This window comes from Callospermophilus lateralis, chromosome 7 (assembly GCF_048772815.1).
Source record: "Callospermophilus lateralis isolate mCalLat2 chromosome 7, mCalLat2.hap1, whole genome shotgun sequence".
NCBI lineage: Eukaryota > Metazoa > Chordata > Mammalia > Rodentia > Sciuridae > Callospermophilus > Callospermophilus lateralis.
Genome location: NC_135311.1, coordinates 109,413,299 through 109,441,124, shown reverse-complemented (window position 1 = coordinate 109,441,124; position 27,826 = coordinate 109,413,299). Strand labels below are relative to the sequence as shown.

Here is a 27,826-nt window from a genome sequence, read left to right as displayed (position 1 = left end):
TTTGTTGGAAGACATCTTTGTGATTAAAGGTGGAACTGAGAGGACTTTTGTAGATATAGGGTGTTTGTAGGTCTGGTGGTAGGACAAGAAGGGAATTCATAGCCAACCATGTGTTTTCTCTGAAGTAAACAAGTTTGAAGTGCCTATGGGCCACTCTAGTTCCCAGTGGAAATGACCAGGTAGATGGCAGGTAGAAGTCGAAAGACAGGACTAGGTAGGAGATAAGAATTTTGAGTGTCCTCAGCACACTCAAAATATTTTCCCCACCTTTTAAATTTAGGTTTAAGGGAACTCATCCATGCCTTGTATGTATAAAGTACGTAGAGGTGAGGAAGGACACATGCAGTCACTTAGAACAACAGACCATTCCCTGCTCAATCTGATTTTGTAATTGATGTATAATTGGGTGAGGTCTGAGACACAAGGATGAGAACTACAACATACTGTGTGACAAGATACATTGTCATGTTTGCTGATTATATTCCTAGCACATAGGAAACTTAACAAAGTGCCTTGAAGTATAGTGACAATTGCCTAGGAAAACAAAAGGATAAGACCTTAAGACAATCCATTTACCCTGCCCCCAGAGTAGAAGGTGAAAACACTAGGCATAAATATGTGATGAGCTTATTAGAAGGGGAGGAAATGGCCCTCAGATATAATTTTCTCAGTATCTGGGTGGACAGGGTTCATGGTAATGCCAGTTAGGGTCTTCCTCTTCAGGGGAGGAAAGGAACACCTTGTGACCTCCAGTTCAGCCTCAGGACTGATCTTTTGGTGTTTATTAGAAGGACGGGAGTGTCACTGGTTTTTCAACACCCTAGTCCTCTTACCTTGCCCTTGCCCCACCCTCTGCCCCAGCTCACCCTTCCATAGCATCAAGACAAAAAGGTGCTTTATTGCAATGTCTTTATTGCATTACTGCAGCAAGTTGGCCAGACTATCCCCTCTTGGGGAAGGTAAAAAACAAAAGCCACAAAATTGTCTTCCTCACCTTCCCCCCACCCTCACCCACAACTGCACAGCAATGTCTGAACACATTTGGTGACAAGAACAATTTGCAAAAGTGGTCTAGGAACTACATTATGAATTGTCCCAACACAAGACACATAGTTGGCTTCCTTGTGAATCAGATATTTTTACGTAAACTACATGAATTTTGACTACATCAAAGACAACAGAATAGGCTTTTCACAAGTAACAACAGGGCACCAAAGTCACATGCTGGAATTTGTAAGGAAATAAGGTTGGTTTTCAAAGTGGCTGGAGCTAAAGCAAGGCTGAACAGTTGTCAGCTGGGGGGCCGGGCAGGTCTCTTCTGGACCCTCTGGTTTCTGTGGCCATTGAAACCTCACAGAGGCCTACTATGGGGTCTTAATGGGCAGCAGAGATCAACCTAGAAACCAGGAACTACCCAAATGTAATTCTTGACTCACTCAATAGAATGCATAGGGCTAGTTTCCTTTCCGCAAGAAGAAGAGACCCAAAGAAGATACCAAATTGGTTCTCAGAGCTTCTTCAGAGTATATGAGGTCTAAAGTAAATGGGAAAACCCATCGAGTCTTGGGAGAAGGAAGAGTAGAGGTGTTAGGAGGTCTTTATCCTTGGCCAGATCAATGATAAGGACACAGGCAATCTATCCAGGCCTGAACCATGGCCAAGGTTTGGCATCTAGCCAGGTAGAGAGAGCCTTGTTCAGTGATGAAAGCTCCACCTGGAAGAAAGGTAGGCCTTGGACCTGTGTCCAGCCAGCCCCAAGCTGCCTTCATGTTGGTGGCTGGTTTATCTAGCCAGGAGAATAATGGGCCCCGCTGGTCTTGGTTTGTCTCTGCCTCAGTGAGAATGCAGTTAAGATGCCGAGAGAAAATCTCAGGGCCCAGGTCACAGGATAGGACACAGAACTATACTCGTATGAAAAAGGCCAAGACCTGCTCCCCAGCCATGGAGTGAGCTTGCCCCGCCACACACACTGGGGTCACTATTTAGCAGAACGGACCATATGCCATTTATGCTGGCTCAGAATCAAGCAAATCATGTGGCAACTGGTCAGGAAAAAAAACACCTTAAAATTTCTCCAATGATCCTTGATCTCAGATCCCACAAAACAATGAATTCAAGAATGAGAAAAGGAAAAAAGGGGGACAGGGAGGAATGTAGGAATGAAAAACCGCAGTCCTCCACAGTCAGCCCAAGTGTAGATAGTAAGATAGTGCTCTGCTCTCATGCTGCACACTCTCAACGTCTGACCAACAGGGTACAAACTACCCTGATATATTGTTCAACACTACAGATGTGTGTATCCTATCCCATTTTGGTTTATTGTAAGAGACATTCAGAACACATTAAATTTTAATACCTGATAGGAGGGAATCCTTGCACCCAATCTTGAGCATGTAACTACTTGAGCAGGTTCAATACCAGATGCAAAGCCACCCTGGGGTGACCAGCAGCAATTAGCCTCCTATTACTCAGGAAACCTTTCAGCAAGATTTCAATCTGGCAGTTTGGGGAAAGGATGTGCTAGCTATCGGTTGAGGACTTAAGTGATGGTGGAGGGATTTCTATCTCAACCTAATCCTTAAAGTGTAATGTAAACAAGGAAAAGCCAAAAAGATATGCCCTTTCCTTCCTATCCTCATTGTTAGTAACTCTGGAAGTCTTTCCAAAAACTTTTTGGAAAGTTTTTTTGTCTATATAATACTAGTCCATTCTAGATATTGTCACCAAGATAATGCTCAGGGAAAGTAATATTTGTTTTTCAGCCTCAAAACTAGAGCTTTCCTAGCTATAAGCCTTAGGAACCAAGATCCAGGTACTAGCTCAACCAGGATGCCTGACTGCAAAGCTCTGGCTCAAAACAGCTGACTCACACTAAGCCCACTATGGTTCCAGGATTGGCTCAGAGGCAGCTGGACTCAAGTGAATGCTGACTGGAGAGTGTGGGGCAAAATGGAGGCAGAAGTATTGATGCCTGCCCTCCACTCAGCTCGCCTAGCTTCACTCAGCTGGAAGGCTTAAGCCACATGGAGCAGAAGATTCCTGGCCTAAGATTTCAGCCACTGGAGCATGAGGGCAGACTGTGTACATTGCCCTAATGGCAGGATCACAAAAAAGGCAAAGACAAAAGCTTCCAGATGGCTTCTACTAACAGTCTAAACTCCAAGCCATCTTCTCCCTGCAAAAGCTTCAAAACCACTATATGGAAGCACATGTGTAATGTGGCGTGACCCTCACCCTGGACACCAGGGCCTCTGGGTCTGTGATTTATTGAGGTGTCCCTGACCACAATCTGATTCCCCTCCTTAGCCAAGTAGGCTCCTGAGCCCTACCAAAGCAAAGGAGGGGTAGATGAAAGGAAATTAAATCCTTTATAGTATTTTTGCAGGACCTTTAAACTTGGGGAAGCACACGGAAGAATGTTGTTCTATATCATTATTTGGTATATCAAGCCATCTAAAAGCACTGGATTGCACCTTTTCTTTACTCATACAAACAAGTTACAAAGGTTTCAAACAACAGATCATTCTTTAGGCTAGGGAAACACCACACAAGCACCAACTTTGTTTTATGATTCAAAGCTCACTATCCCCACAAAAAGAATGCTATTTCTCATCTGAGAAACAAGGGCAGGGCAGAAGGAAATACATCAACCAGTTTTAGTGTTTGCTAAAACTCACATTTCTAGTTTTCTTATTTTCAAGTTTTGGTACAGAAGTATGCATTTAGCTACTAGTGCCACTTTCTCTCCTTAGACCTTAGTCTGGCAACAAACATTGTTTTGCTGGTGTCTGAACATAAATGCTTCTTTAGAGGGAGGAGATAGTGGGACGCTGAAGCCTAAATTATGTTGGTAAGAAATAAAGTACCTTCAGTTGAAGGGGTTTTTTACCCCTTGCTTAGATTCTTTAAATGAAATCCCAAACCTCCCTACTTTGCTTTGGTTGTCTTTTTTTTTTTTTTAAACCAAATCCCATCCTACCACAGAACCAAAACAGTCATCTTTTGGGGGAGAAGAGAAACTGCTAAAGCAAATCTGAACTCCCAAAAGAGCCATGTCTCTGCTGCATTCTCAGAGTTGAAGAACAAAAGAGGACATGGACTCTTCAGACGTTTCCAAGTACGACTCCCACCCTCTACCCCATCAAGCCTAGTGTTTCAGTAGAGGATGCCTGGCTAAACAAAAATAAAAACCCCAATGAAATAGACTTTCCAAAACAACATCTGCTTCCAGGTTAGTATGTCAGTGCAGCAGCACAGCTGAGTCCCAGAGACCCCAGGCCCCTGATTCCCCCCATCCTGGCCAACTACTGCTCGGCCTCTCCACTTCCACTTCACATTCACAGAATCACTTCTTGTGCAAAACAAGCAGTCTACGTAGAAAGAATGCCCTCATCGTAGTCTAATAAAAACTGTAGAAAAAAATGCTAGAGAGCCACCTCTCTTCCCACTCCCTCTTTATCTGCAGAGTGAAGGCATCTGTGCATGAACAGGATAGGCAAGCCTAACATTGAGGGAGTCATTGTGCTGAATCAGGGATGTCTGCTGGTAATGGAGCACCAGCTCCTTCAGTGAGCTGTACAGGTTGTAGGGCTCTGCAAAGCCATATCCCCGAGCAGTGCTGTAGATCACACAGTGTTTCACTTCCCCATCGGCACTGCAAAGAGACACCAGAGAAAAATGTTAAAGCCATTAATGAAAAAGGGACAATGAATGGTCAGAAGTCTGAGAGCAATTGTTATGTAAAGGAGGGGACCCATAAGTATTTTGTCAATTAGACAAAGCTTGTAAAATTGTGTTCTCCTCACCCTCTTATAGGTTTGGCCACAGACAGACATATTGAATGCAGAGTTTATTTCTCAACTCTCAATTCTATTCATTGATCTACATGTCTACCCTTCTCAGTACCACACAAGTCTTGATTAATATAGCTTTGTAATAACTTATGAAATCAATGTGTGACTTCTCCAACTTGTTTCTATTTTTTGAAGGTTATTTTGGCTACTTGGGATCCCTTGCATTTTCTTACGAATTTTAGGAACATCTTGTCAATTTCTGCAAATACCTAGCTAGGATTCTGATAGATCTGTGCTGAATGCATAGATCAATTAATATTAAGTATTCTTAATATATAAGATATTTTCACTTACTTTTATTTAGGCCTGACAGTGGAATGTAAATATTTTGACATATTTACACAAACATGAATTAGGATCTAATTAGGATCTATTTTTCTTAAAAGATTCCAAATCTTGCAAAAACTATCCTCCCCTGTCATTTCCATTCAGATGACTTCAGCAGCACAGGTCAAAGAGAAATGAAATGTTGCAAGTAGTTCTATCTTTGGATGACAGTAAACCAATGCACTTTATGATGCACTTCCATTTTTTTGTCCATAAACAACCATCCATCCTTTCAAAGTCTAGCCCCAAACTTCTTTTTCTTCACCATAATTAACAGTTCTACATGTGACCAACCTACTAGTGATACTTATTTCACAGTGATTTTGTTTATCCTAAATAATTTATGAAATGAAGAAAGCCTGATGCAACTGAAAAGTGTGGTTTTTGAAACCTGGCAAACTTGATTCAAACACTTGAATCCATGACATAAATAGACTACTGAAGGCAGGATGATCAAACAAAGCAGATTAATATGAATGCCCTTTGTCTATCCTTACTTTCTTTGAGGGCACAATAACTTTGTCATCTTTATTTTGCCTTCTGCCATACCCAGGAGTAGCATAATTATATAACAATAGCAGTAGGTAATTATTATGCCCTATTTAAAGCATACTACGTTTTATATATATATTTATACACACACACACACACACACACATACATATATATATATATAAATATGTTATTTGAACTTTACCAAAACCTCAAAGTAGGTACTGTTTTTATTACCCTCATTTTATAGATAAAGAAACTGGGCAAAGAACAGTTAAGTAATTTACCCAGAGTTACACAGCTGATAAGCAGTTAGAACCTACATCTGAACCTATTATATCTGGCACCAAATCTTGCCCTCACCATCATATCATCTTCTAAGTACAAACTGTGTCAAAGAAGATGTGCCTCCTTAAGGAATATACATAACACTCAGGCAAATTCTGATTAAGATAGAGTTATCTTGGGCTGGGGTTGTAGCTCAGTGGTAGAGTGCTTGCCCAGCACCACATAAAAATAAATAAATAAATAAAATAAAGGTATTGTGTCCAACTACAACTAAAAGTAAATTTAAAAAAAAAAAAAAGATATAATTATCTCCAAATTTCACTTTCCATTAAAAAGAAAACAGACTTTTCCCAATAAAGTCCTAAGATCATCTTAAGAAAAATGTACCCACATTTTATATCACTACCTAAACAAATTTAATTAAAAATTAAATTAGGCATGAGACTACTAAAGAATTTTTTTTTTTCAATTCTAGACTCACAGACACTTGAACTCCAATAGCAACAACACAAGGCCTAATCTGTTTACCATGTAAATTAAAATCCCCAAGATAACTTTAGATATTATTTTTTCTAAAACTGTTTTCTTTGTACCAATATTAATGGTAAGCCATGGGTCTTTATTACTATATGTTAACTAATTTCATGAGGGGTTGACTTTCTATTAATCAATGCATAAGATTTCAAAAGACTTACACCACAGAGCAGGCATAGCATCCTTTCTTGCTACTTTCACGAATTAAAAATGCACCATCAGGTTTCCCATAAAGCAAGTCCTCTGCTTGTACACGATTGATATCTTCAACAAACCAGGTTTTCTCATCATAATGTGGCAAGTTTTCATCTTCCTCATTGATAAAATAGGTCCTAAAATTTAAATATTTAAAATATTATTCTAATAGTTTATTTATATCTAACAGCAAATTCATAAATAAAATGCTCTTCTAAATCTTTAACCATAAAATGACAAATCAAAATTGCAATTGGTTGGGTGTTGTTATTTTTTGTTTGTGGTATACTGGGAAGCTTGAGCCCAGGGGTACTCTAGCAAAGGTACAGCCTCAACCCTTTATTTATTTATTTATTTATTTATTTGGGCAGGTGCCAGGGATTGAACCCAGGGTGCTTAACCACTGAGCCTCATCCCCAGCCCTTTTTTATATTTTATTTAGAGACAGTGTTGCTAAGTTCACTAAATTGCTGAGGCTGGTTTAAACTTACGATCCTCCTGTCTCAGATCCTCCTGTGTCAGCCTCGAGCCACTGGGATTACAGGTGTGCACCACCATACCTGTTATTTTTTATTTCGAGACAGGGTCTCACTAGTTGCCTAAGTTGGTCTCAAACTTGGAAACTCCTGCCTCAGCCTACGAAATCACTGGGATTATAAGCACAGCTAGTTAGGTAGTTTTTAACAAATTCATTACTTGCTATGGTACAGAAAACATAGAATTCACATGTCTTATCAAATAAGCTGAAACATAAATATCTGAATAGTAGTTTTTATGCATCCAGTTTTCATGGGGCTGGGCAGGTTTCTGAACTCAAGTGCCCATAGGGTACTCTTAAGACAATTCAATTAAAAAGAAATGCAAAGTTCTTCATTCAATATCCTCAAGTGACAATGAGAACCAGTTTTCAGCATGATAAGAAAGCCTCTGTCTTATACTAGGAACAAAGCCTCTGACAGAAAGGTTTAGAGACAACTTACTCATCAGCATCCTCATTCTTGATTCCCAGCCAGGCATTCAGGCGCTTCTGTCTCACTCCTTTGTGATTGAGCCATCTGCCAGAGGGAAGAAACCATGTCAGAATTTATATAAACTGCTTAGACAAAGTAGATAAATCCAAGGCAACCAAATTTCCTGAGTCCAGGGACCTCTTATTTTCCCTAGTGTCACAAAGAGTAGCCAGAGGTTTCCCTAAATGAGTCTCTCCATTACTTTTCTTTAAATTATACTATGATGAATTAATCTTTTACACAAACGGCAGAAATACAGAAAACAACTTGAAATTAGACACATCTCTTACTTTCCTTTTTTTTTTTTTTCCTTTTCTAGAAGCTTATGCCACTCAAACACAGTGGCACATCTGTTTCAGAAATCATTAGTTTGGTGAGCATGGTATCACTAAGCCAGAGGACCCACTTCCTGTGTGACCTGTTGAATTAAGTTTAAAATTCTAACCAGTAATTTCAAGATCCAATTTTGTACCTAAGTAGACAAGAAATTCAGGATGGCAAACTGAGTAATTAATATGAGTTTATTTTATCACCAAGCAAATCATAGTAACTTAAAATACTAACATTTAGATATAAAATGATGTAAACTATTAAGTTTATTTCCTTCTAGATGGCCAATAGTCTAAAACTTAAGTAGAGAATAAAAACTTTCATTCATTACCACCCCCAACCAAGACTCCTTATCAGTCAGGTCTCATCATGCCATCTCCTCAGACCTAACTACCCTAACTGCCCAACCTAGACAGCCCCCAATCATTCTCTACCCTTTATTTTATCAACTTCATAGCACTTGGCTAAAATTTATAATTTTATGTTTTCACTGCTTAGGTTTGTCTCCCTCACTAAAATGTAAATTGCTTTAAAGAGAGGGGTCTGTCCTGTTCAAAGCTATATTCTCAATGCTTAAAATGGTACAAGCACAAGGATATTCAGATATTAAATTAATACACAGTAAACATTTGCCGGTGGACTGCTTTTAGAGGGCAAGAGGTGAGGGGCCATACTGGGGATTGAACCCAAGGATGCTCTACCACTCAGTTATATCCCCAGCCCTTTTTAATCTTTTAGATTTTGAGACAGGATCTTGCTAAATTGCCCAGGCCGGCCTCGAACTTTAAATCCTCCTGCTCAGCCTACCAAATCACTATGCAACCAAGCCTGGCTGGTGGACTGCTTTTAACAAAATCTTCACAATTCCAGGATCATCTTCTATCTGTCTCTGACCTCAAGTACATTACATAATCTAAATCATACCTAATTTTTAACTTTTTTTTTTTAGAGAGAATTTTAATATTTATTTTTTAGTTTTCGGCGGACACAACATCTTTGTTTGTATGTGGTGCTGAGGATCGAATTCGGGCCGCACGCATGCCAGGCAAGCGCACTACCACTTGAGCCACATCCCCAGCCCCTTAAGTTTCTTTTAAAATTCTTTCACACAGATTTTTCAGACTGTCTCAGGAAGACTCACCCTTTAGTTTACCTGATTTCATGTTAATACTTAATGAAGCTGGAAAATAGATAAGATGATCTTGATAGAACCAATTTAATAACAATCCCACATTACCACTTCTAGTAAAATATCTTGAGACTCTCCTCTAAACATTCTTATCACCAAAGTTTTCTATCCTTAAAGAAACCAATCTTCCCTTTATTAAAGAAACAAGTAGGGCTGAGGCTGTAGCTGAGTGGCAGAGCACACATATGAGGCACTGGGTTTGATCCTTAGCACCACATAAAATAAACAAAGACATTCTGTTCATCTCCAACAACAACAACAAAAAAAAAAAAAAAAAGGAAAGAAACAATTATACTGGGTAAGAAGTTTGAGCTGAATTAATCACACCATAGTTTCTCCTGAGCCCCATTTTCTTTTAACCACCAACCACTTTGCACTGAGCCTTCCATTCTGCGAGGGAAATTAGCACAAGAAAGGCTAGGAGAAAAGGAAAAAAAAGAACAATGTTTGGTCTACCTTTCATTTATGAAACTTTCTCAATCTCCCCAAAATCCACTTGAAAGATTATTATGCAGTTTGGAGTCCTATTAACAATGCCAAGAGCTGTTTAACTTTTAAAAGTCATTTTGAAAAAGCTCAAATTACATTAGTTAATATGTAATTCATACTTAATTTACTGTTATTGAGTAATACTTAATCACATGTAAAGGCAGTAAATTCCATGGAAAAAATATGAGGTAAGGCATCAAAAGACCTATATCTAGTTCTCTCTTTTTAAAATTTTTTTAAACTTTTATTTTAGTTGTTAATGGATCTTTTCTTTCTTAAATTTATTTATTTACTTATGTGTATGTATGCGGTGCTGAGGATCGAACCCCAGTACTTCACATGTGCCAGGCAAGCGCTCTACCACTGAGCCACAACTCCAGTCCCTTATTTTCATTTTTTATTTGTTCTTTTTAATGCTGATTCTAATTGTGTAGTCTAAGACCAGCCTCTCTTTGTACCTTAGTCAGCTCTTCTTTCAAGAAAAAAGAAAAAACAAACAAACAAACAAACAAAAAAAAACAAGGAAAATATACTCCCATAGTTTACAATGAAATTATCTTCAGAGAGAAAACAATAGTTTATATCCTTTCCTTGCCTCTGCCCCAGCAAGCTGGGGTGGACGTGTATACAGCATTCTTTCTAAAGATCTAATTGGCCTTATAACCCAACTACCACACTTGAAGAGGAAGAGAGTTTGTGTTTCAGTCTCCAGTGATCAAGAGATTAAGCTAGGAAGTCACTGAAAGAGGGGACAGAAAAAGTTTCAACTTAAAGCATTAGTCCCTGGACATAGAATAAATATGAAATGGTGTGACGAAGTGGGTGGCTCACACACAGTCACCTGAATGGAGCACAAGAAGATTTTAAGATACAGGGTCTATTAATAGTCAAATAGGAGATTATTGTGAAGGGCACCTCTGAATTTTCTAGAACAGAAGTATTTAACCAGATGGCAGGGCCCAAAGACTAGGAGCAGAGGAAGCAAGCATGCAATGATAGCAATCAGGCCAGGGAGGAATAAAGGACCTTGTGCTTCTGTAACTTTCTGGTAGGTGGGATCTTGGAAAAAATTGATTTGATTTTCCTCTGAATAACCTTTATTTTTTTTTCCTCTGCCTTTTTTTGGAGGAGGGGGTTAATATTGATAGAGAGAAAAGAGAGAGAGAATTTTTTAATATTTATTTTTCAGTTTTCGGTGGACACAACTTTATTTTATTTTTTTTTAAAGAGAGAGAGAGAGAATTTTAATATTTATGTTTTAGTTTTCGGTGGACACAATATCTTTGTTTGTATGTGGTACTGAGGATCGAACCCAGGCCGCACGCATGCCAGGCGAGCGCGCTACCACTTGAGCCACATCCCCAGCCCCTCTTTATTTTATTTTTATGTGGTGCTGAGGATCGAACCCAGCGCCCCACATATGCCAGGTGAGCACGTTACCGCTTGAGCCACATCCCCAGCCATACTTATATATTTGTAGTTTATTATTTATTTATCTATCTATTTATTTATTTATTTGCAGTGCTGGTGATTGAATGCAGGGCCTCACATTTGCTAAGCAGGCACTCTATCACTAAGGTACACCCCAGCCCTCTTTTTTAAAATTTTTATTTGGTTTATTATAATTATACATATTAGTGGAATTAATTGTTACATATTCATACATGTACACAATATAATTGGTCAATTTCATACCCCAATAAATTGATTTTACTTTAAAGAAAAAGAAGAATGTGACTTGTCTTGCACCAAATTTTATGAAAAGAGCATCATACTCCCCTAAATAAGAGGAAAGCGACTAGGCAGAGTGGTGCATGCCTATAATACCAATGACTGGGGAGGTTGAGACAGGAGGATTGTGAGTTCAAAGCCAGCCTCAGCAACTTAGTGAGATCCTAAGCAACTTGGCAAGACCCTGTCTTTTAAAATATAAAAAAGGGTTGGGGATGTTAAAATATAAAAAAGGATTGGATTAAGTGGTTCTGGGTTCACTCCCCGGTACCAAAAGAAAAAAAAGAACAGTTGTTCATCAATTAATGATGGTTAAACAAAATGTGGTACATCTTTCCATAAAATGGAATACTATTCAGGTCATAAAAGGAATTGAATGCTATATATAGCTACATATTACATGGATGAACTTTAAATATCATGCTAAGTGAAAGAAGCCAGTCTTAAAAGACTGTATTAAATGTTTCCACTTATATGAAATGTCCTGAATAGGCAAATCCATACAGACATAAAGTAGATTAATAGTTACCTAGGGTTGGGGGAATGTAGGTAGTAGGTAGTAAAGGGTACAGGATTTCCTTCTACTGTGATGAAAATGTTCTAAAACACATGGTAATGATTGTAAATACCTCTGAATATACTAAACACTTTGAATTATACACTTTTTTTTTTCTGAGACAGAATCTTTCTATGTTGCCCAGGTTGGTCTCAAACTTGTGGACCCCAATGATCCTCCCACTTCAACTTCCTGAGTGGCTGGACTACAAGCATATACCACCACATCTGACTTTCAATCACACACTTTTTTAAATGGATAACTTGTATGGAATATAAATTATGTCTTAAAAAACAATATAAATAAAGTCTTAAAAAACAGAATATACCATCCTCTGCAGGACTCTTTTAGCTGCAAAATCCCCAGTTCATGTTACTCAGAGCTTATCATTGATGTATCTATATTAATTATCTCGGCAAGGTATTCATTTTTTAATTTATGAATTTAGATTTATGAATACCAAAAAAAAGTAAATGGTAACCATGAAAACTAACCTTAACTCATGATGAAAGAGAAATACTCTGACAATATATAATTCTTACCCCTCTTTTTTAGTAGAATTGGGGATTGAATCCAGGGCATTCTACCACGAAGTAACATCCCCAATCCTTTCTATTTTTGAAATGGGGATCTCAGTTGCCAAGGCTGGCCTCAAAACTGAGATCCTCCTGTTTCAGCCCTCTGAGTAGCTAGAATTATAGGTATGTACCACTACAACTGTTTCAAATTCCTTTTTTATTCAAAGAAACTTTATAGGATTTTTATACCTAAGAAAAATTTTAGTGTACAGAGTTATAATACACATAAATTATGTTACTCTTACATGTACAGATTGATGAATTTTATATATGTATAAACTTACATTCCAATTGAGATTCAGAACATTTCGTACAATTTTTCTATCAATACCCCAATATAAGTAATCACTATTTTTAATTCTATCACCATAGATAGGCTTTCCCCATTTTTAATATTAAAGTAAATGGATATATTTTATTCTTTATTTTAAAAATGAAATTTTATATGTAAACATTCTAGAATATCCTAGAAATAGTACACCAGGATCTCAGCAGAGAATCTCAATAAATATGCAGTGGGGGCTGGGGATAGAGCTCAGTTGATAGAGTGCTTGCCTTGTATGCACAAGGCCCTGGGTTCAATCCCCAGCACCAAAAAAAATAAATAAATAAAAATATGCAGTGGGAAGTCAGGGATATATCCATCCCCAAAGAGGGATCAATGAACAAATGACAATCGCTAGATGCATACTGCAGAATTCCAACCTATTTCCACTTCAAAACAAGATCAATGAGAGAGCAAACTCAGTATCATGCAATGCCACCAATAAGCAGCACATATTTTACAACGCATTTTCTTCAGATCTGACTAATCAAATTTCAGCACTGAAACAGATCAAATCCACCAAACCTAGAGATAATTCTCTGTTAGAAACATAAAACTGTGTACTATTGAATACTGGACTATCCTCTTTGAAACAACCCTTCTAAAAGGGACAATGGCTGTCTGTGTCATCCACATTATCTAAACTCTTTTATGTTTAGCTTATAGAACTCATTAAAGGAGGTTTCAAGGTTTGGTTTATCACATTCTGTGGTCTGAATGCTTGTGTCTTCCCAAAATTCACATGTTGAAATTCTAACCACCAAGGTCATGTTATAATATAAGGAAGAGGAAGGTGGTTAGGTTGGAGTAGAAGCCTCATGAACAGGATTAATGTCCTTATAAAAGAAATCTAAAAGACACCACTCATCCTTTCATCATGTCAGAATATAACTAAAATGGACTATGTATAAAACAGGGCAGTCCCTCACCAGGCACTGAATCTACCAGGGCCTTAATCTCAAGACTTCTAAGTCTCCTAACCTGTGAAGTGACTTTTGTTGCTTATAAGCTACCCAGTATATAGTATTTTGTTACAGCAACTCAATGAATAAGATTCCACATTTATTCATGTCATTTGGGATGGTATATTTCCTAATATCCTAATATCTTTATTGCTTTTCAGGGCAAAGAAGTACTTCCATTCATTCCTTTGGTCCACGGCATAGCCTTCTTGGGCTTTCTTCAACTTTGTGATGTGACTAGAACTACAAAAGCATCCTGAAAGTGGGTATACCCTACTTTTCCATAAGGGCATGTCATTATCTTATTTATAAAGCTCTTCTCTATGCTATATATACTTGCTTAACTTTTTTGGGTCATGACAGCAAACACAAATAATCCCTTGAGACAGGTGTTATTAAAAACTACTCAGAATGGTGTAGTTTTGTTTATCTCAAAAAATATTATCTAAATTTTCCTCTACTGAAACTCATTTGCCACTGTTCCAATTTCTAGGCTTACATTTTGTTCCCTCCCCCTTTCTCACACAAAGAAACCCTAGGGTCTCTGGAAAAAAAAACAGAATCAGAGGTCTTTTCTTTTTTTTTTTTCTTACCAGGAATTTGAATTGAGTGGTGTTATATGCATAAAAGTAATCCACACATATATTTCTTAAGTCTATTCATTACCAAGAACTAAGCCTAATATATTTTCTCTTTTCATAGATTCTCTCCCTCTATAAAGCAGCCATTTGTCCTTCTAAAAATCCTTTCAACACATTTTGTTTGATTATATTTGGATAATATTCCCATTATACCTATATTTGGCTAAACTATATAGCTTTCCCTAATATTAAAGAATTGGGTTTCACTACTCAAGTTATCTCGAGTGCCCATGATAGACACATTTCTGTTATTTAAATACAGAATTTCATTTCTTGAGTATAAAAATCCTGTAAGAGACTGTTCTGATAACTTTTTTTGTGTGCTCCCATTATTAATGTCTCTAAGGGGCAATTTCAGTTTCTATGGTTCTACCATGTAATCAAGATTCCAGTTTTTATGTTTTAGGCAACATTAACCTTTACTTTTTCATCTATATCACTTTGTGATGCCATAGTCACCCTCTGAGATTTCCAAGGCATTTGTATAGAGTTCCACATCCTGGTTTGCCCCCTCTGGGACCCCCTACTACTAACAGGGCTGTGTTCCTAAACTCTTACAATTTTACTGACCAGTTCTCAATTATAAAGTTCTTCTTTCTCCTATACTATCTCTAGTTCCATTGGTAATCTGATGCTGGTGTCTCCCTCCCCACATAGCCCCAGACTACTTACACAAGATGCTGATCTCGGATCTTGCGCAGCTGTATCAGGTCAGGTTTGATACTATTCATTTTTTTATCTATTTCCCGGTTGTCCAAAGCTTGTTTCTTCAAATCCTGCTCTAGACGCATTTTGCTGTCATGAATCTCACCAAGACGTGATTTCAACTTATCATAATTCATCATAATTCTGTGAAAATATTTGATATATTAAGGCTAAAACAACAAAGCAGAAAAATCCTGTAGCATGAATATAGTCCTCAAAAAAATTTTTTTTTTTTTTTTGGTACTGGACATTGAACCCAGGGGCACAGGGGCACTTAACCACTGAGCCACATCCTCAGCCTTTTTAATATTTTATTTAGAGATAGACCCTAAGCAACTCAGCAAACCCTAAGTGCTGAGGCTGGCTTTGAACTTACAATCCTCCTGCCTCAGCCTCCAGACCTGCTGGGATTATAGATATGTGCCACTGGGCCCAGCTCAAATATTTTTGTTTTTAAGAGAGAGTCCCTTGCTATGTTACCCAGGCTGGTCTTGAATCCTGGGCTCAGGTGATTCTTCTGCCTCAGCCTTCTTGGTACAAAAACTGCAGGCAAATGCCACCCATGCCTGGCTACTATCCTAAAAATATCCTAAAAATAAGCATGGTGGGCATTTGTTGTTTTTGCCTGATCCATTCCTAGTCTTCTGGAATGGCAACATGATGTTCCTTATAGGTAAGAATTCTCTATCCTCATCTCAGATCCAGGGGTAGACACACACAGCCCAGGCTAGCCAGTAAGAGCATTTCATGTCATCCTATCCCCATCCTCAGGCCATTATGATTGATTCAGTAATAAGAATAAGACCCCAGCTGACCCAATGAGTCAATTCTAGGAATTTTGCCAGAACTATTGTAAAAAAAAGAGATTCTCTCTTTCCACTGGGGTTGCTAAATTATGAATATGTGATCGATCCTAGGATTTCCAGGAGCCATACTGCCACCTCACGGGGGAAAACTGCCTAAGGATAAAGGCAACTCAGAGAAAAGTTGAGCCAAAAGACAATGTAAAAAGAATCCCAGGGCTGGGTTGTAGCTCAGTGGTAGAGCGCTTGCCTAGCATGTGTGAGGCACTGGGTTCAATTCTCAGCACCACATAAAAACAAATAAATAAATAAGATGGGTGCAGTGGCACATACCTATAATTCCAATTGCTTGGGAGGCTGAGGCAGGAGGATCGTGAGTTCAAAGCAGGCTCAGCAAAAGCAAGGCACTAAGCAACTCAGTGAGACCCTGTCTCTAAATAAAATACAGAATAGGGCTGGGGATATGGTCAGTGGTCGAGTGCTTCTGGGTTCAATCCCTGGTACCCAATAAATAAATAAATAAAGGTATTGTGTCCATCTATGACTAAAAAAAAAAGAGAGTCCCAATGAGGGCTGGGGTTGTAGCTCAGTGATACAGCACTTGCTTAGCATATGTGAGTCACTGGGTTCAATTCTCAGCACCACACATAACTAAATAAGTAAATAAATAGATAGATAGATAGATAGATAAAAAAAAATTTAAAAAAAAAAAAAAAGATCCCAATGACCTTGTCTAGGCCCTGGACCCTTTACTTGTTCAAACATGGCTGAACAAGTAAAGCCATATGTATGACATTTAAGAGAGAGCACAGCCCAGCAATTCAGAACAATGACTTCGCAATTAATATACCTAGCTTTAATCTCTGTCCTGCCACTTAGTGTGAGGCTGTGGGTAGATTATTTAACTTCTCCGTGTCTTCATTTCTTTATCTGCCTAAAAATGGACTTCTACAATAGTACCTACCTTCATTAAATTATTATGATAATACATGTAAAGGGAATAGAGAATATTGCCTAGCACCTCTTGATAAGCACTCAAAAGATGGTGTCTATAAGCTCTTCAAACACATGAAGTTTTGCTATATTCCAAATCATTTTAAGCAATTATTCACATTACTCATTTGTCCCTCAATAATATGTGGCTTAATTCTCACACATTCCAACATGATTTTATCCACAGTTTATGGAGGATGAAACAGACTTAAAGAGATTAAGTAACTCACCCAAGGTGGCAAAGCTAGTAAACAGCCAATGCAAGTTCAAGGTCATGATTTTAACCATCAAATTAATACTGACTCCCAGGATGTGTTTCTATATTCGAGCACACAGAAGTTTTCCAATAATGTGGTACCAATATGACAAATAGTTTTACTTTGCCATTGCAAATGGTTTACCATCCATACATTTAGGCCTCCCAAATCCTTCCTGCACCCTGAGTTCCAAATCTAAATAACCAGCTGCCTGCCTCCCAGACAGCTCTATTTGGGTTCTCATTGGAACAAAACTCATTAGGTCCAATCCTGAACTCTCATCACATACTTTCTTTCTTTTCTTTTTTTTTTTTTATTAATATTTTTAGTTGTAGATGGACACAATTACCTTTATTTTGTTTATTTATTTATTTTTACATGGTGCTAAGAACAGAACCCAGTGCCTCACACATACTAGGCAAGAGATCCACCACTGAGCCACACCCAGCCCATCATCATACACTTCCTATTTTGGTAAATAATACCATCTCTCAGTTGCTCACACTGAAATCAAGGAATGATCTTTACTGTCTCCTACACCTGTGACATCTGGTAAGAATTTTTATCAACTCATCCTCCTTTTCCGCTATTGCTCTGATCTAGGCCCTCACCATCTTTTAACCTGATAGCCACTCTCATTGTGGCTACCTATAATTGTCAGGCTGATCTTCTTTCCTAGAGTCTTTTCTTTTCCTGCAGTGATACAGCATTTGACCCAGAGGTGCTTTACCACTGAGCTACACCCCCAGCTCTTTATTTTCATTTTTTATTTTGAGGCAGGGTCTTGTTAAGATACTTAGGCACTTGCTAAATTGCTATGGCTGGCCTCAAACTTACAATCCTCCTTCCTCAGCCTCCTACTCACTGGGATTATGGGCATATGCCACTGCACCCAGTTTACCTATAGTCTTATTACACTCCAATTTATGCTTAGACAACTGCCAAAGTTGACTTTCAGTTCAAAAAAATATTCATTAAGTACCCATTGTATATTCCAAAGGACCATATAGGTATTGAAGTTATATCAGGGAAAGTGAGCCACCATGCCTGCTTTCAATGAGTTTGCAGTTGAGTGGGTATCAGTAAATACAACACTAAGGATCAGGACCACACACTATAGGGACAATGACAAAAGCCCCTAAAGTGGACTGGGGAAATCAGGGAAGATTTTCTAGAAAAAAGTCAAATCTAATCTGAGTCTTAAAGATGAACAGAAGGTAACAATTTGGAGATGGCAGGTGAAGAAAGAACACAGAAGAGAGGAGGTTCAGTTTGGTGCCATTAATATAAACATTAAGTAGTTCATTATAATAGGAATGTGTAGTTTGCGGGAATGAAATCAAGCAAGGTAGGCATTATTGGGAAAGAAAAGAAGTCTTATCTCACTGGCATACTGGGAAATATTATATACTTGATGTACTTGCAGACAGATTACCGTTCAATCTCCTTTTCATTTCCCTCTCTGCGAAATCGCTCAATATATTCTTTGCTGTGTTGTTCTTGTGTGTGACATTGCTCTTCAAATATTTTAATAGTTTCATTAAAAGCTTCAATTGCAGTCCTCTTCATCTGTATTTCCTACAGAAAAAAAAAGAAATGACATAAGTCCTATTATCTTTATTATTTTTCATAACCTTGATCTTAAATCCTGTAATCCTAGTTATAATCCCATATAAAACCCAATTAAGATGGCTAAAACAAGACACTTTATTCAACTTCTACTCTATCACTCATACACAAAAACGTTATTCAAACTGTAAAAGAAAAAAACCACTACCTGAAATAAGACTAAGCACCACAGAAAGGTCTCCAAGCTGCCAAGAGACTGACCCTGAACATCTGTCATCAGGATCAAATTCTGCCTTTGCACCTATTTTTGTGCTGAATCCCCAAAAGGTTCTGAAGGAGTAAATGGATAAAGCTCAGAGTCCATGTACCAAAGTGCAAAGTCTTATTCCCAGTAGAGTCCTACAGAGTCTATTTATTCTTACTTTCATTTCTAAAGTACATACTTAATTTTCCAAACAGATTCATTAGTAAATTAATCTGATTAGGAGCAAAGAATGAAAAGGGGAGAAAATAGCTCCAAAGGGTAGATTCACTAAGAATAATAAGATGAAAAACTAAAAACTCAGGCTGGGGATGTGGCTCAAGTGGTAGCGCACTTGCCTAGCATGCGTGAGGCACTGGGTTCGATTTTCAGCACCACATAAAAACAAAGTAAAGATATTGTGTCCACCTAGAACTAAAAAATAAATATTAAAAAAAAAAAAACTAAAAACTCCACAAAACAAACATAAGTCCAAAAGTCCAGTAGGTTAAGCCCTTCAGCATCAGGGTAAATGGTCCTATATATTTCAACAAGTTGCATTTCAATCAAGATTCCCCTAAAATCTTCAAAAAAAGGTCGGGGGGCCCTATATTTTGTTTAGTTTACTTTTTAGAAAGGCAATAAATCTGCATAAAGGTCTAGAAAGATTGCTATCCTAAATATCTATAATTCTAGAAGTTTTGATACTTATGAGATAATTCCTCAATTATCCAACTTTTATTAATTTAAACTAATAATTACTGAAAATTACTATATAGAAAGCCCCACCAGAGGGTAAAGAAATTTTTGAAACATAAAGCATGCCTTCACTTTATGTTAGGTATAATAGATAGGTAGAATAGATTTCTGAACCCTAACAAGGCCTGATTTCAAGTCATGGCATGGAAACCAAGTGAGATTAACTAATTATTTATTGTTTTATGGAAACTTCACAGAGGAGATGACATTTGAGCTAAGTCTTAAAGAGTAGGGTAGAGGAAGAAAATGCAGCCCTGCACACAGAAGGTATGGTATGAAGTATATATGAAATAATAGGGTATGTTCCAGGATCAATAATTACTCAGTGGGACTAGTGATAAGAGGATTAGCAAATGAGGGAAGCTAGAAACTTGTGATGGGCCATAAAGTTGCATGTATATCACACATATTCAGATAATACTAAACACTCACTGGAATGTTCATATCTAAATATCTAGCTACAGATTCTACAACTCTCAAATTATAATCAACTCTTAAATTATGGAGGGTCTTGACTCCCTTGGAAGACTGAAAGTTACCCATAAAGCTCTGACCCTGAATTTTCAAAGAAAACTCCCAAATTTTTGACTCTACTAACACCAGTATATGTACTGGAAGGTAGGGAAGCAAAAGGAAAAGTATTCGAAATCACAATCAAAACTGCAGCTCCCCCCATACCCAATGCCTCTACATCTACCACCAAAACTATAAAGCTACCTGTATCTGTGCCCTTTCTCTATCTTCTCCCTTTATCTACAGGTGCTACATGTCTCACCTCCTCTTTCTCAGGTACTTCATTTTATCACATTAGCCAGCCCCTTTTACATTATCAACTTTCCCTGTCTAATGGTTCATTCTCATTACCATACAAACAAATTTGGGGGGAAAAAAATTCTCTTAATCCTAAATTCTCTTAGAGTCACAGTTAAGTTCTTGAAAGAGTTATTTAGTGGGTGTTTGTATGGGGGGGTCTCTCTTTGCCCATACACATCAATTCACTTACAACCCTTTAATTTTTTTAATCTCTTACAACCATTTAATACTAAGTAGATAGCCAGACACAGTGGCATTTTCTTGTAATCCAAGCTACTAGAGAGGTTCAGGCAAGAAGATCACAAGTTTAAGACCAGCCTCAGTAATTTGTTGAGACTCTGTCTCAAAATAAAAAATAAAAAGGGCTGGGGATGTAGTTCAGTGGGCTCAGTGGTAGAATACCCCTGATTAGATCCCCAGCTCCAAAAAAGAAAAAGAAAGAAGAAAAAAAGGCATTATTAATACTAACTGATACAAAATTATACCCTTAACCAATTAAAAAAGCAACTGAAGATCTTCAAGTGAATTATAGAAAATATAATGTAATTCTAACACTGTATACCCATTAGCTCAAACAACAAAAATATACTAACCTGGGATGTTCTGGTATATTCTTCATATAGCCTATCATACTCTTTACTCTTTTCCTGATACTGAGAGTGGTACTCTTGCAGTTTTTTACCTACTGCATCGATGTTATCTTCTTTTACCAACTGATCCTACACAGGGAAACAAAAGAAAAAATGTAAACAATTCTGACATAGGTTTTTCCATGTTTATAAGTTTTAAATTGTATTTTAGCTTTAGAAGTTCAAGCCACTATTCAAGCCACATTAAGATCAAGCATACAAAAGCACTAAATCCTTCTGTTAATACTAAGATCAGCCTTTAAATCACATAAACATCATTAGGACTTTAAAAATTAAGAAGTAACTAATTAGAACAAATCATTTTTTTTTTTTTAAAAAGAAGTGAAGTATAAGTGGGAAGCATATAAAGTTAATAAACACATGTAATGGGTTATTATGAAAGGGTAGCCGCAAAATGTTTCAAATATATCTAAGAAATTTCTAAAATATTAAGTAGGAAATTTTAAATGACTAGATTTCTTTTTTGACTGATAAATAGAATCAAATGAGATTAAATAATGACTTTCTCAATAATTATCAAGAACTTCTGTAATCATACCTGTTGGTATTTGGAGACTGGGTACATAAGCTTCACATCGAGTTTGGGATTGTACTGAGCAAGAGATTCATGATGATAATGGTTAATGAGCTCCACCACAGAATTAAATGTCAGAGGATCAGAAAAGCCATATTTACCATCCCGATGATAGATCTTTATTAACTTATTATTGCCTCCCTTCCTGTGAACAACAAGACAACAACTGTTGATTTTTCCCCAAAATATTACTTTCATAGGGAGATAGAAAGTTTGGTTCACATAATAAACAAGTTTTACTATGTTCATAAGGCTAGAGACAGTGAAAAGGCATACACATAATTATGAATGTGAAAGTATACATAATATTATTTTCACATATATTTATTTTGCCCATAAATACCTTGGTTATTAAAGATCAACATTCTATACATTCAGAATCAAATTTAGCCCCCAAAAAATCACTTAAGAAAAATAAGTAAATTGTATCATTTGTTCTTTTTCTGAATGAAGCTTCTAATTCAAATTCTACCAAGGATTACAGATGTAGCTCTGTGGTGGAGTGCTTGCCTAGTACACCAAAGGCCCTAGGTTGATCCATGGCACCACACATTAAAAAATAAATAAATAAATAAAAAGTAATCAAGTTCTACCAATATTTTTTAGGACGGAGACAAACTCTTTAGGACCTAAAGATAGGCGGTTCTGTTTTTTGGCAGCCATCTCTAAATGAAGGTGATAATAATCATTGTCACACAATCACCAACATACTCAAGTGTTTTGTTAATGCACAAACATAATTAAGTTCCTTGAATGATTTATGGCTGGGTAACTGATCTAGCACCTTATACTATCTTTTATACTTGTTTATAATACTTGGAAATGAATATCTAAATGTTATCATAATATGTAAATAATTCAAGTTACTCAAGTGCTTCACAAAGCATAGCTTTTGAAGAGTCATGTATATCACAGATGTAATTTGATGCTTGAATTGCTCAGACCATCTTTATTTACTGAGTCCTAGCCAAATGATACCTTGAAAGATAATTTATAACCAAAATTTAAAATAGCAATGTTTTACAAGTATCATATGGCACAATCTAAAACAAAAGCAGGTAAATACATTACAGCATAGCAAAATACTGTACCATTCCCATTCAACTTAGAACAGCATACAAGCCTAATGGAAAAAATAACGCCTCCATATGTGTTTAAGTCATGCTATTCATTATAAATGATAAATGAGACACTGGAATTTGTGAAAGGGCAAATACGATATGTTTGAACCTACGGACCAGTTTAAATTATTGCTTAGAAAATATTATTTAGAGGGAACACATAATCATATATAGTTACTATAGGTGTGTACACTTACATTTACTCACAATAAATTCAAGCTGGTCTCTCCATTAAAATTAAAAGGCATTCAATCATTCTAACAAATGAATTTAACATCTACTATTACCAGGAATTATACAAACCACTGTAGATACAATGATAAACAAACAGTATGCTGTTCTAGTTCATGATCTCATGGACCTTGAGGAATCTTTCATTTTATCAAAGATTAAAGAGTCCTCAAAATATGGGAATGAGAAAAAGAAACAAGATGATTTCAACATTTTTATATTAAAAATTCAAATAATGAAAATGACATTTATTTATTGGCATAAAGTTACAAAAAAAGAACTTTTTTTGAGATGCCTATTGAACATTCAAAAGCAGATGATATAGTAACCTTCTTAAGAGTCTGAAGTTCAGAAGTAAGGTCTGGACTAGATAATTCAGGAGTTGTCAGCCTGTAGGTGTTATTTGAAATTGATAATAGCTGGACATATGAAGAAGTACACGGTCTAAACCCCAGGAGACACCAGTGTTTAGTGATCAGGGATATGAGAAAGAACAAGCAAGAGACCAAGAGACTAATAAAGTAAAAGTGTGACATCCTAGAAATCAATTTTTTTCTTATCTTTTTTTTACATTTATGTAAAAATCTAGTTGCTATGCATTTTTGTTCTATTTAGTTATACATGACAGTAGAATGCTTTTTTATTTTTTATTTTTTTAGTTGTTGATGGACCTTTATTTTATTTATTTATATGTGGTGCTGAGAATCAAACCCAGTACTTCACATATGCTAGGCAAGCTCCCACCACTGAGCCACAACCCCAGCCCAGTAGAATGCATTTTGACACTTCATACATAAATGGAGTGTAACTTCTCATACTTCTGCTTGTACATGATGTAGAGTTACACCAGTCATGTAATCATATATGCACATAGGGTAATAATGTCTGATTCATTCTTCTATCACCCCTACCCCCATATCTCCTCCCCTCTTTTCACACTCCTCTATCTAATCCAAAGTACCTCTATTCTTCTTTAACTCACCCCAGTGTGAATTAGCATCGGCATATCAGAGAGAACTTTCAGCCTTTGGTTCTTTGGGATTGGCTTATTTCACTTAGCATGACAGTCTCCGTTTCCATCCATTTACTAGCAAATGCCTTGATTTAATTCTCCTTTAAGGAGAGTAATATTCCATTATGTATATATACCACTTCTTTAATTTGTTAAAGGCCATCTAGGATGGTTCCATAATTTAGCTACTGTGAACTGAGCTTCTATAAACCTTGATATGGCTGTGTCACTGTAGTATGCTGATTTAAGTCCTTTGGGGTAACTAGGCCAAAAGGTGGTCCCATTCCAAGTTTTCTGAGGAATCTCCATATTGCTTTCCATAGCAGTTACACCAATTTGCAGCCCCACTAGCAGTGTATGAGTGTACCTTTTTCCCTATGTCCTCGCCAACATAAAAATAAATTTTTGAAAAAAACATTTCCACAAAGAGGAAATTATAAACAGGTCCAAGGATCACTGAGTGTGGCAAAGTACAGATAACTAAGTGACCCTGACCAAATGGTTTTAGTAGAAACATGAGGATGGAAGCCTGACTGAAATGAATTCAAGAAAATGAAAGAAAAGGAAGAATAAATGCCCACAGACAATTATCTCAAGGAATACTGCTACAAACAAGAGAGAAATGTGGAAGGAGATATATGGTCAAGGGAACTTTATTAGGAGATAACATTTACTTAAATAGGAGATAACATGTCATATTTATATTCTAAAGGGAATGATTCAGTACAGAGACAAGAATCGTTGATCCAAAAAAGAAGACAAGATCATTCCTAGAGTGATATCCTCTAATAGATTAGAGGGATAGGACAGGATCCAGCTTACAAATAGAAATGTAGATCCTGAGCCAAGTACAGTGACGTACACGCCAGTAATCCCAGCAATTCAGGAGACTGAGGCAAAAGGATTACAAGTTCCAGGCCAGCCTTAAAGCTTAGCAAGGCCCTGTCTCAAAATAAAAGGAGATGTAGTTCAGTGGTAGAGTGCCCCTCAGTTCAATCCCTAGTATTGCCAAAAAAAAAAAGAAGAAGAAGAAAGAAAGGAAGAAAGGAAGAAAGATAGAAAGAAAGAAAGGTAAACCTGGAACAATCATCCACCAGAATAAAACAAAAGCAGATTATTCACACTAATATGCAAATAGGTTGATATCTAATGGCAACAGGAGTATGAAGGAGTTCTCTTCTGACTGAGTCTAAATTCTCAGTGAAAGAGGAAGTTAACTTCTTAAATAAAAGAAGGGAAAGAGTTATTGATTTAAAAGGAAAAAAAAGAATGTGTGAAATTGTCACCTAAGAAAGTGGAAGGATGAATGAATTATGGAAATGCAGAAATTAAGCTGGGTGGTGGCCCACTTAAAGTCAGCAGTCAAGAATTCAATGTGAGACCAGTCAGTATGGCTTTTTTTTTTTTTTTTCCTACATTGAGCTGTCCAGGTATAGGCAGGGAATACATGCAAAGTTGAATTTAAGAAGTATTAGAATTTGTCTAGGTAACTATAATGCAGGGAGAGAGGAGGAAGTTTTTGAGAGTTCACTCACAAAATAATTTTTTGTTTTGAGACAGACTCTCAGTGTTACCCAGGCTGTCCTCAAGCTCCTGGGCTCAAGAGATCCATCAGCCTTCCAAGCAAGTAGTCTGTAGTTCTAAGTAGCTGGGATTATGGATATGTGCCACCACACCCACAGCTTTTAACAAAAGTAATTTTAATAATAGACCATTGCCGCAGTCCGGCTGCAGCAAAAAAACAGGAGGGTGGGGGGGTTGACGATCAACTTGTGTACATTGATACAGGAATAGGAGCTGTTTATTGTAGGACAGGAGTGGTATTTATACATTCCACGCAGCTTATCTTAATTAGCATAAAACAGATACAGCAGTCAACCAATAAGGAATCTCCACACTTAATGGCTCGCTGGGGTTACTTCACAAACCACCACCTCTGGCATTTTGCCAGGTGCAATCCAGACTTGTTTACAGACTCTAACATTTCTCTGGCAAAATGCCAGTCGCCATCCTGACTTGTTTACGGACTCTAACAGACCATGGACTCTAAACAGAGGAGGCAAAAAGAGAAGACATGGAGGAATTAAGGAATGGTGAATTTTTAATAATATGTACGTCTCTGTGTGTGTGTGTGTGTGTGTCTCACTCACTTCATTCTACTTTAATAGAGGAAAATATCCTCCTGGTATTCAACTATCTGGACCAATGCCTAGCAGATAAGAGATTCTTATAGATTTGTTAAATATCCAGATTTTCTATAATGAATATTATTTACTGATTTAAACAATATCAGTTACTGAACTAAAAAACTTCCTTGGACTGGGGTTGTAGCTCAGTGGTAGAGCGCTTGCCTGGCATGCGTGAGGCACTGGGTTCGATTCTTAGCACTGCATATAAATAATAAACAAATAACGGTTCATCAACAACTTAAAAAAAAAAAAACTTCCTTATTGCCTATTCTCTGCAGTCTAGTTTCACTCATTCTTTTCGTTTGCAGATCACCAGTGACTTCTGCTAAATCCAGACTCTGTCCCCTAGACCCCAGCCCTCCCCCTTCTTAGTATTTCATTCTCCCATGACTTTTTTCGGGGGCGGGGGGGCGGGGATACCAGCAATTGAACCCAAGAGCAACATCCCCAACTGGTTTTGAACTTGCGATTCTCTTACCTCAACCTCCTGAGCTCTCCCGTGGCTTTGATGACACTATTTTTTGCTTTCAACCTCTCAAACTATTCTTCCTGTCTTCTTCCTGACCTAAATACTGTTATTCCCTCAATTTTTTTTTTCTTCAGTCTCTACCCTGTGTTCCCACTATACACTCTTTCTTTAAAATCCCATTTATGGGGCTGGGAATGTAGATTAATGTAAAGCACTTGTCTAGCATATGTGAGGCCCTGAGTTCAATCCCCAGTACTGCCAAATAAATCCCATTTATTCTACACATAGTGTACCTGGCTCTTTTTATGGTCATATTCTCTTTCCCAAGCATTAAACCCACATTTCTAGCTATATTCTTGATACTTTTTTACCTGGCAATTTTGGAACAGCTAAATATCAACATCTATCTCTTCTTTTTTTTTTTTTTTTTTTCAAGTTGTAGTTGGACACAGTGCCCTTATTTTATTTATTTATTTTTATGTGGTGCTGAGGATCGAACCCAGGGCCTCAGACTTGCGAGGCGAGCGCTCTACCGCTGAGCCACAATCCTAGCCCCCTATCCTTTCTTTTCAATAAAACAACTGCTCCCAATTTTCCTATTTTTATAAATGGTACTTTCATTTAAGCCTAGCAGATTCATTCTATAACCAAATCCCTCCCTTTTGGTCTTAACTCCACATTTAACTCCTCAAATCCTTTCCTAGAGACACTGTCCTGTGAAATTGTGTATTCACTCATTTGATTATGTCATTCCTCTGCTTGAAGCTTTTTATCTATTTTTTTTTTCACCTAGAAATAAAATTCAAATTCTTTCCCATGGCTCATTAAGCTTTCTGAGATCTTATTTCCTCTTACTTTCAACTTCATCACCTACTACTCATGGTTCACACTATAAACCAACCATAAAATTGTCTCTATATTCATGTGACCTATCAAATTT

At 37.2% G+C, this 27,826-nt stretch overlaps 1 protein-coding gene across 2 annotated transcripts in view; it reads right to left on the bottom strand.

Moving 5' to 3' along the window:
- Nucleotides 1-901: 901 nt before the first annotated feature.
- The window catches only part of Pik3r3 (phosphoinositide-3-kinase regulatory subunit 3), a 78,809-nt gene continuing 51,884 nt past the window's right edge, over nt 902-27,826 (bottom strand). For both annotated transcript variants that reach the window (XM_076860500.2, XM_076860499.2), the window contains exons 5-11: nt 21,829-22,009; nt 21,234-21,359; nt 18,694-18,836; nt 15,173-15,349; nt 7,670-7,744; nt 6,656-6,826; nt 902-4,654 (exon numbers count right to left, since the gene is read on the bottom strand). In XM_076860500.2, coding sequence (XP_076716615.1) covers nt 4,456-4,654; nt 6,656-6,826; nt 7,670-7,744; nt 15,173-15,349; nt 18,694-18,836; nt 21,234-21,359; nt 21,829-22,009 — 1,072 coding nt within the window. In that variant the 3' untranslated portion in view covers nt 902-4,455. The remainder of the gene's footprint in view (nt 4,655-6,655; nt 6,827-7,669; nt 7,745-15,172; nt 15,350-18,693; nt 18,837-21,233; nt 21,360-21,828; nt 22,010-27,826) is intronic.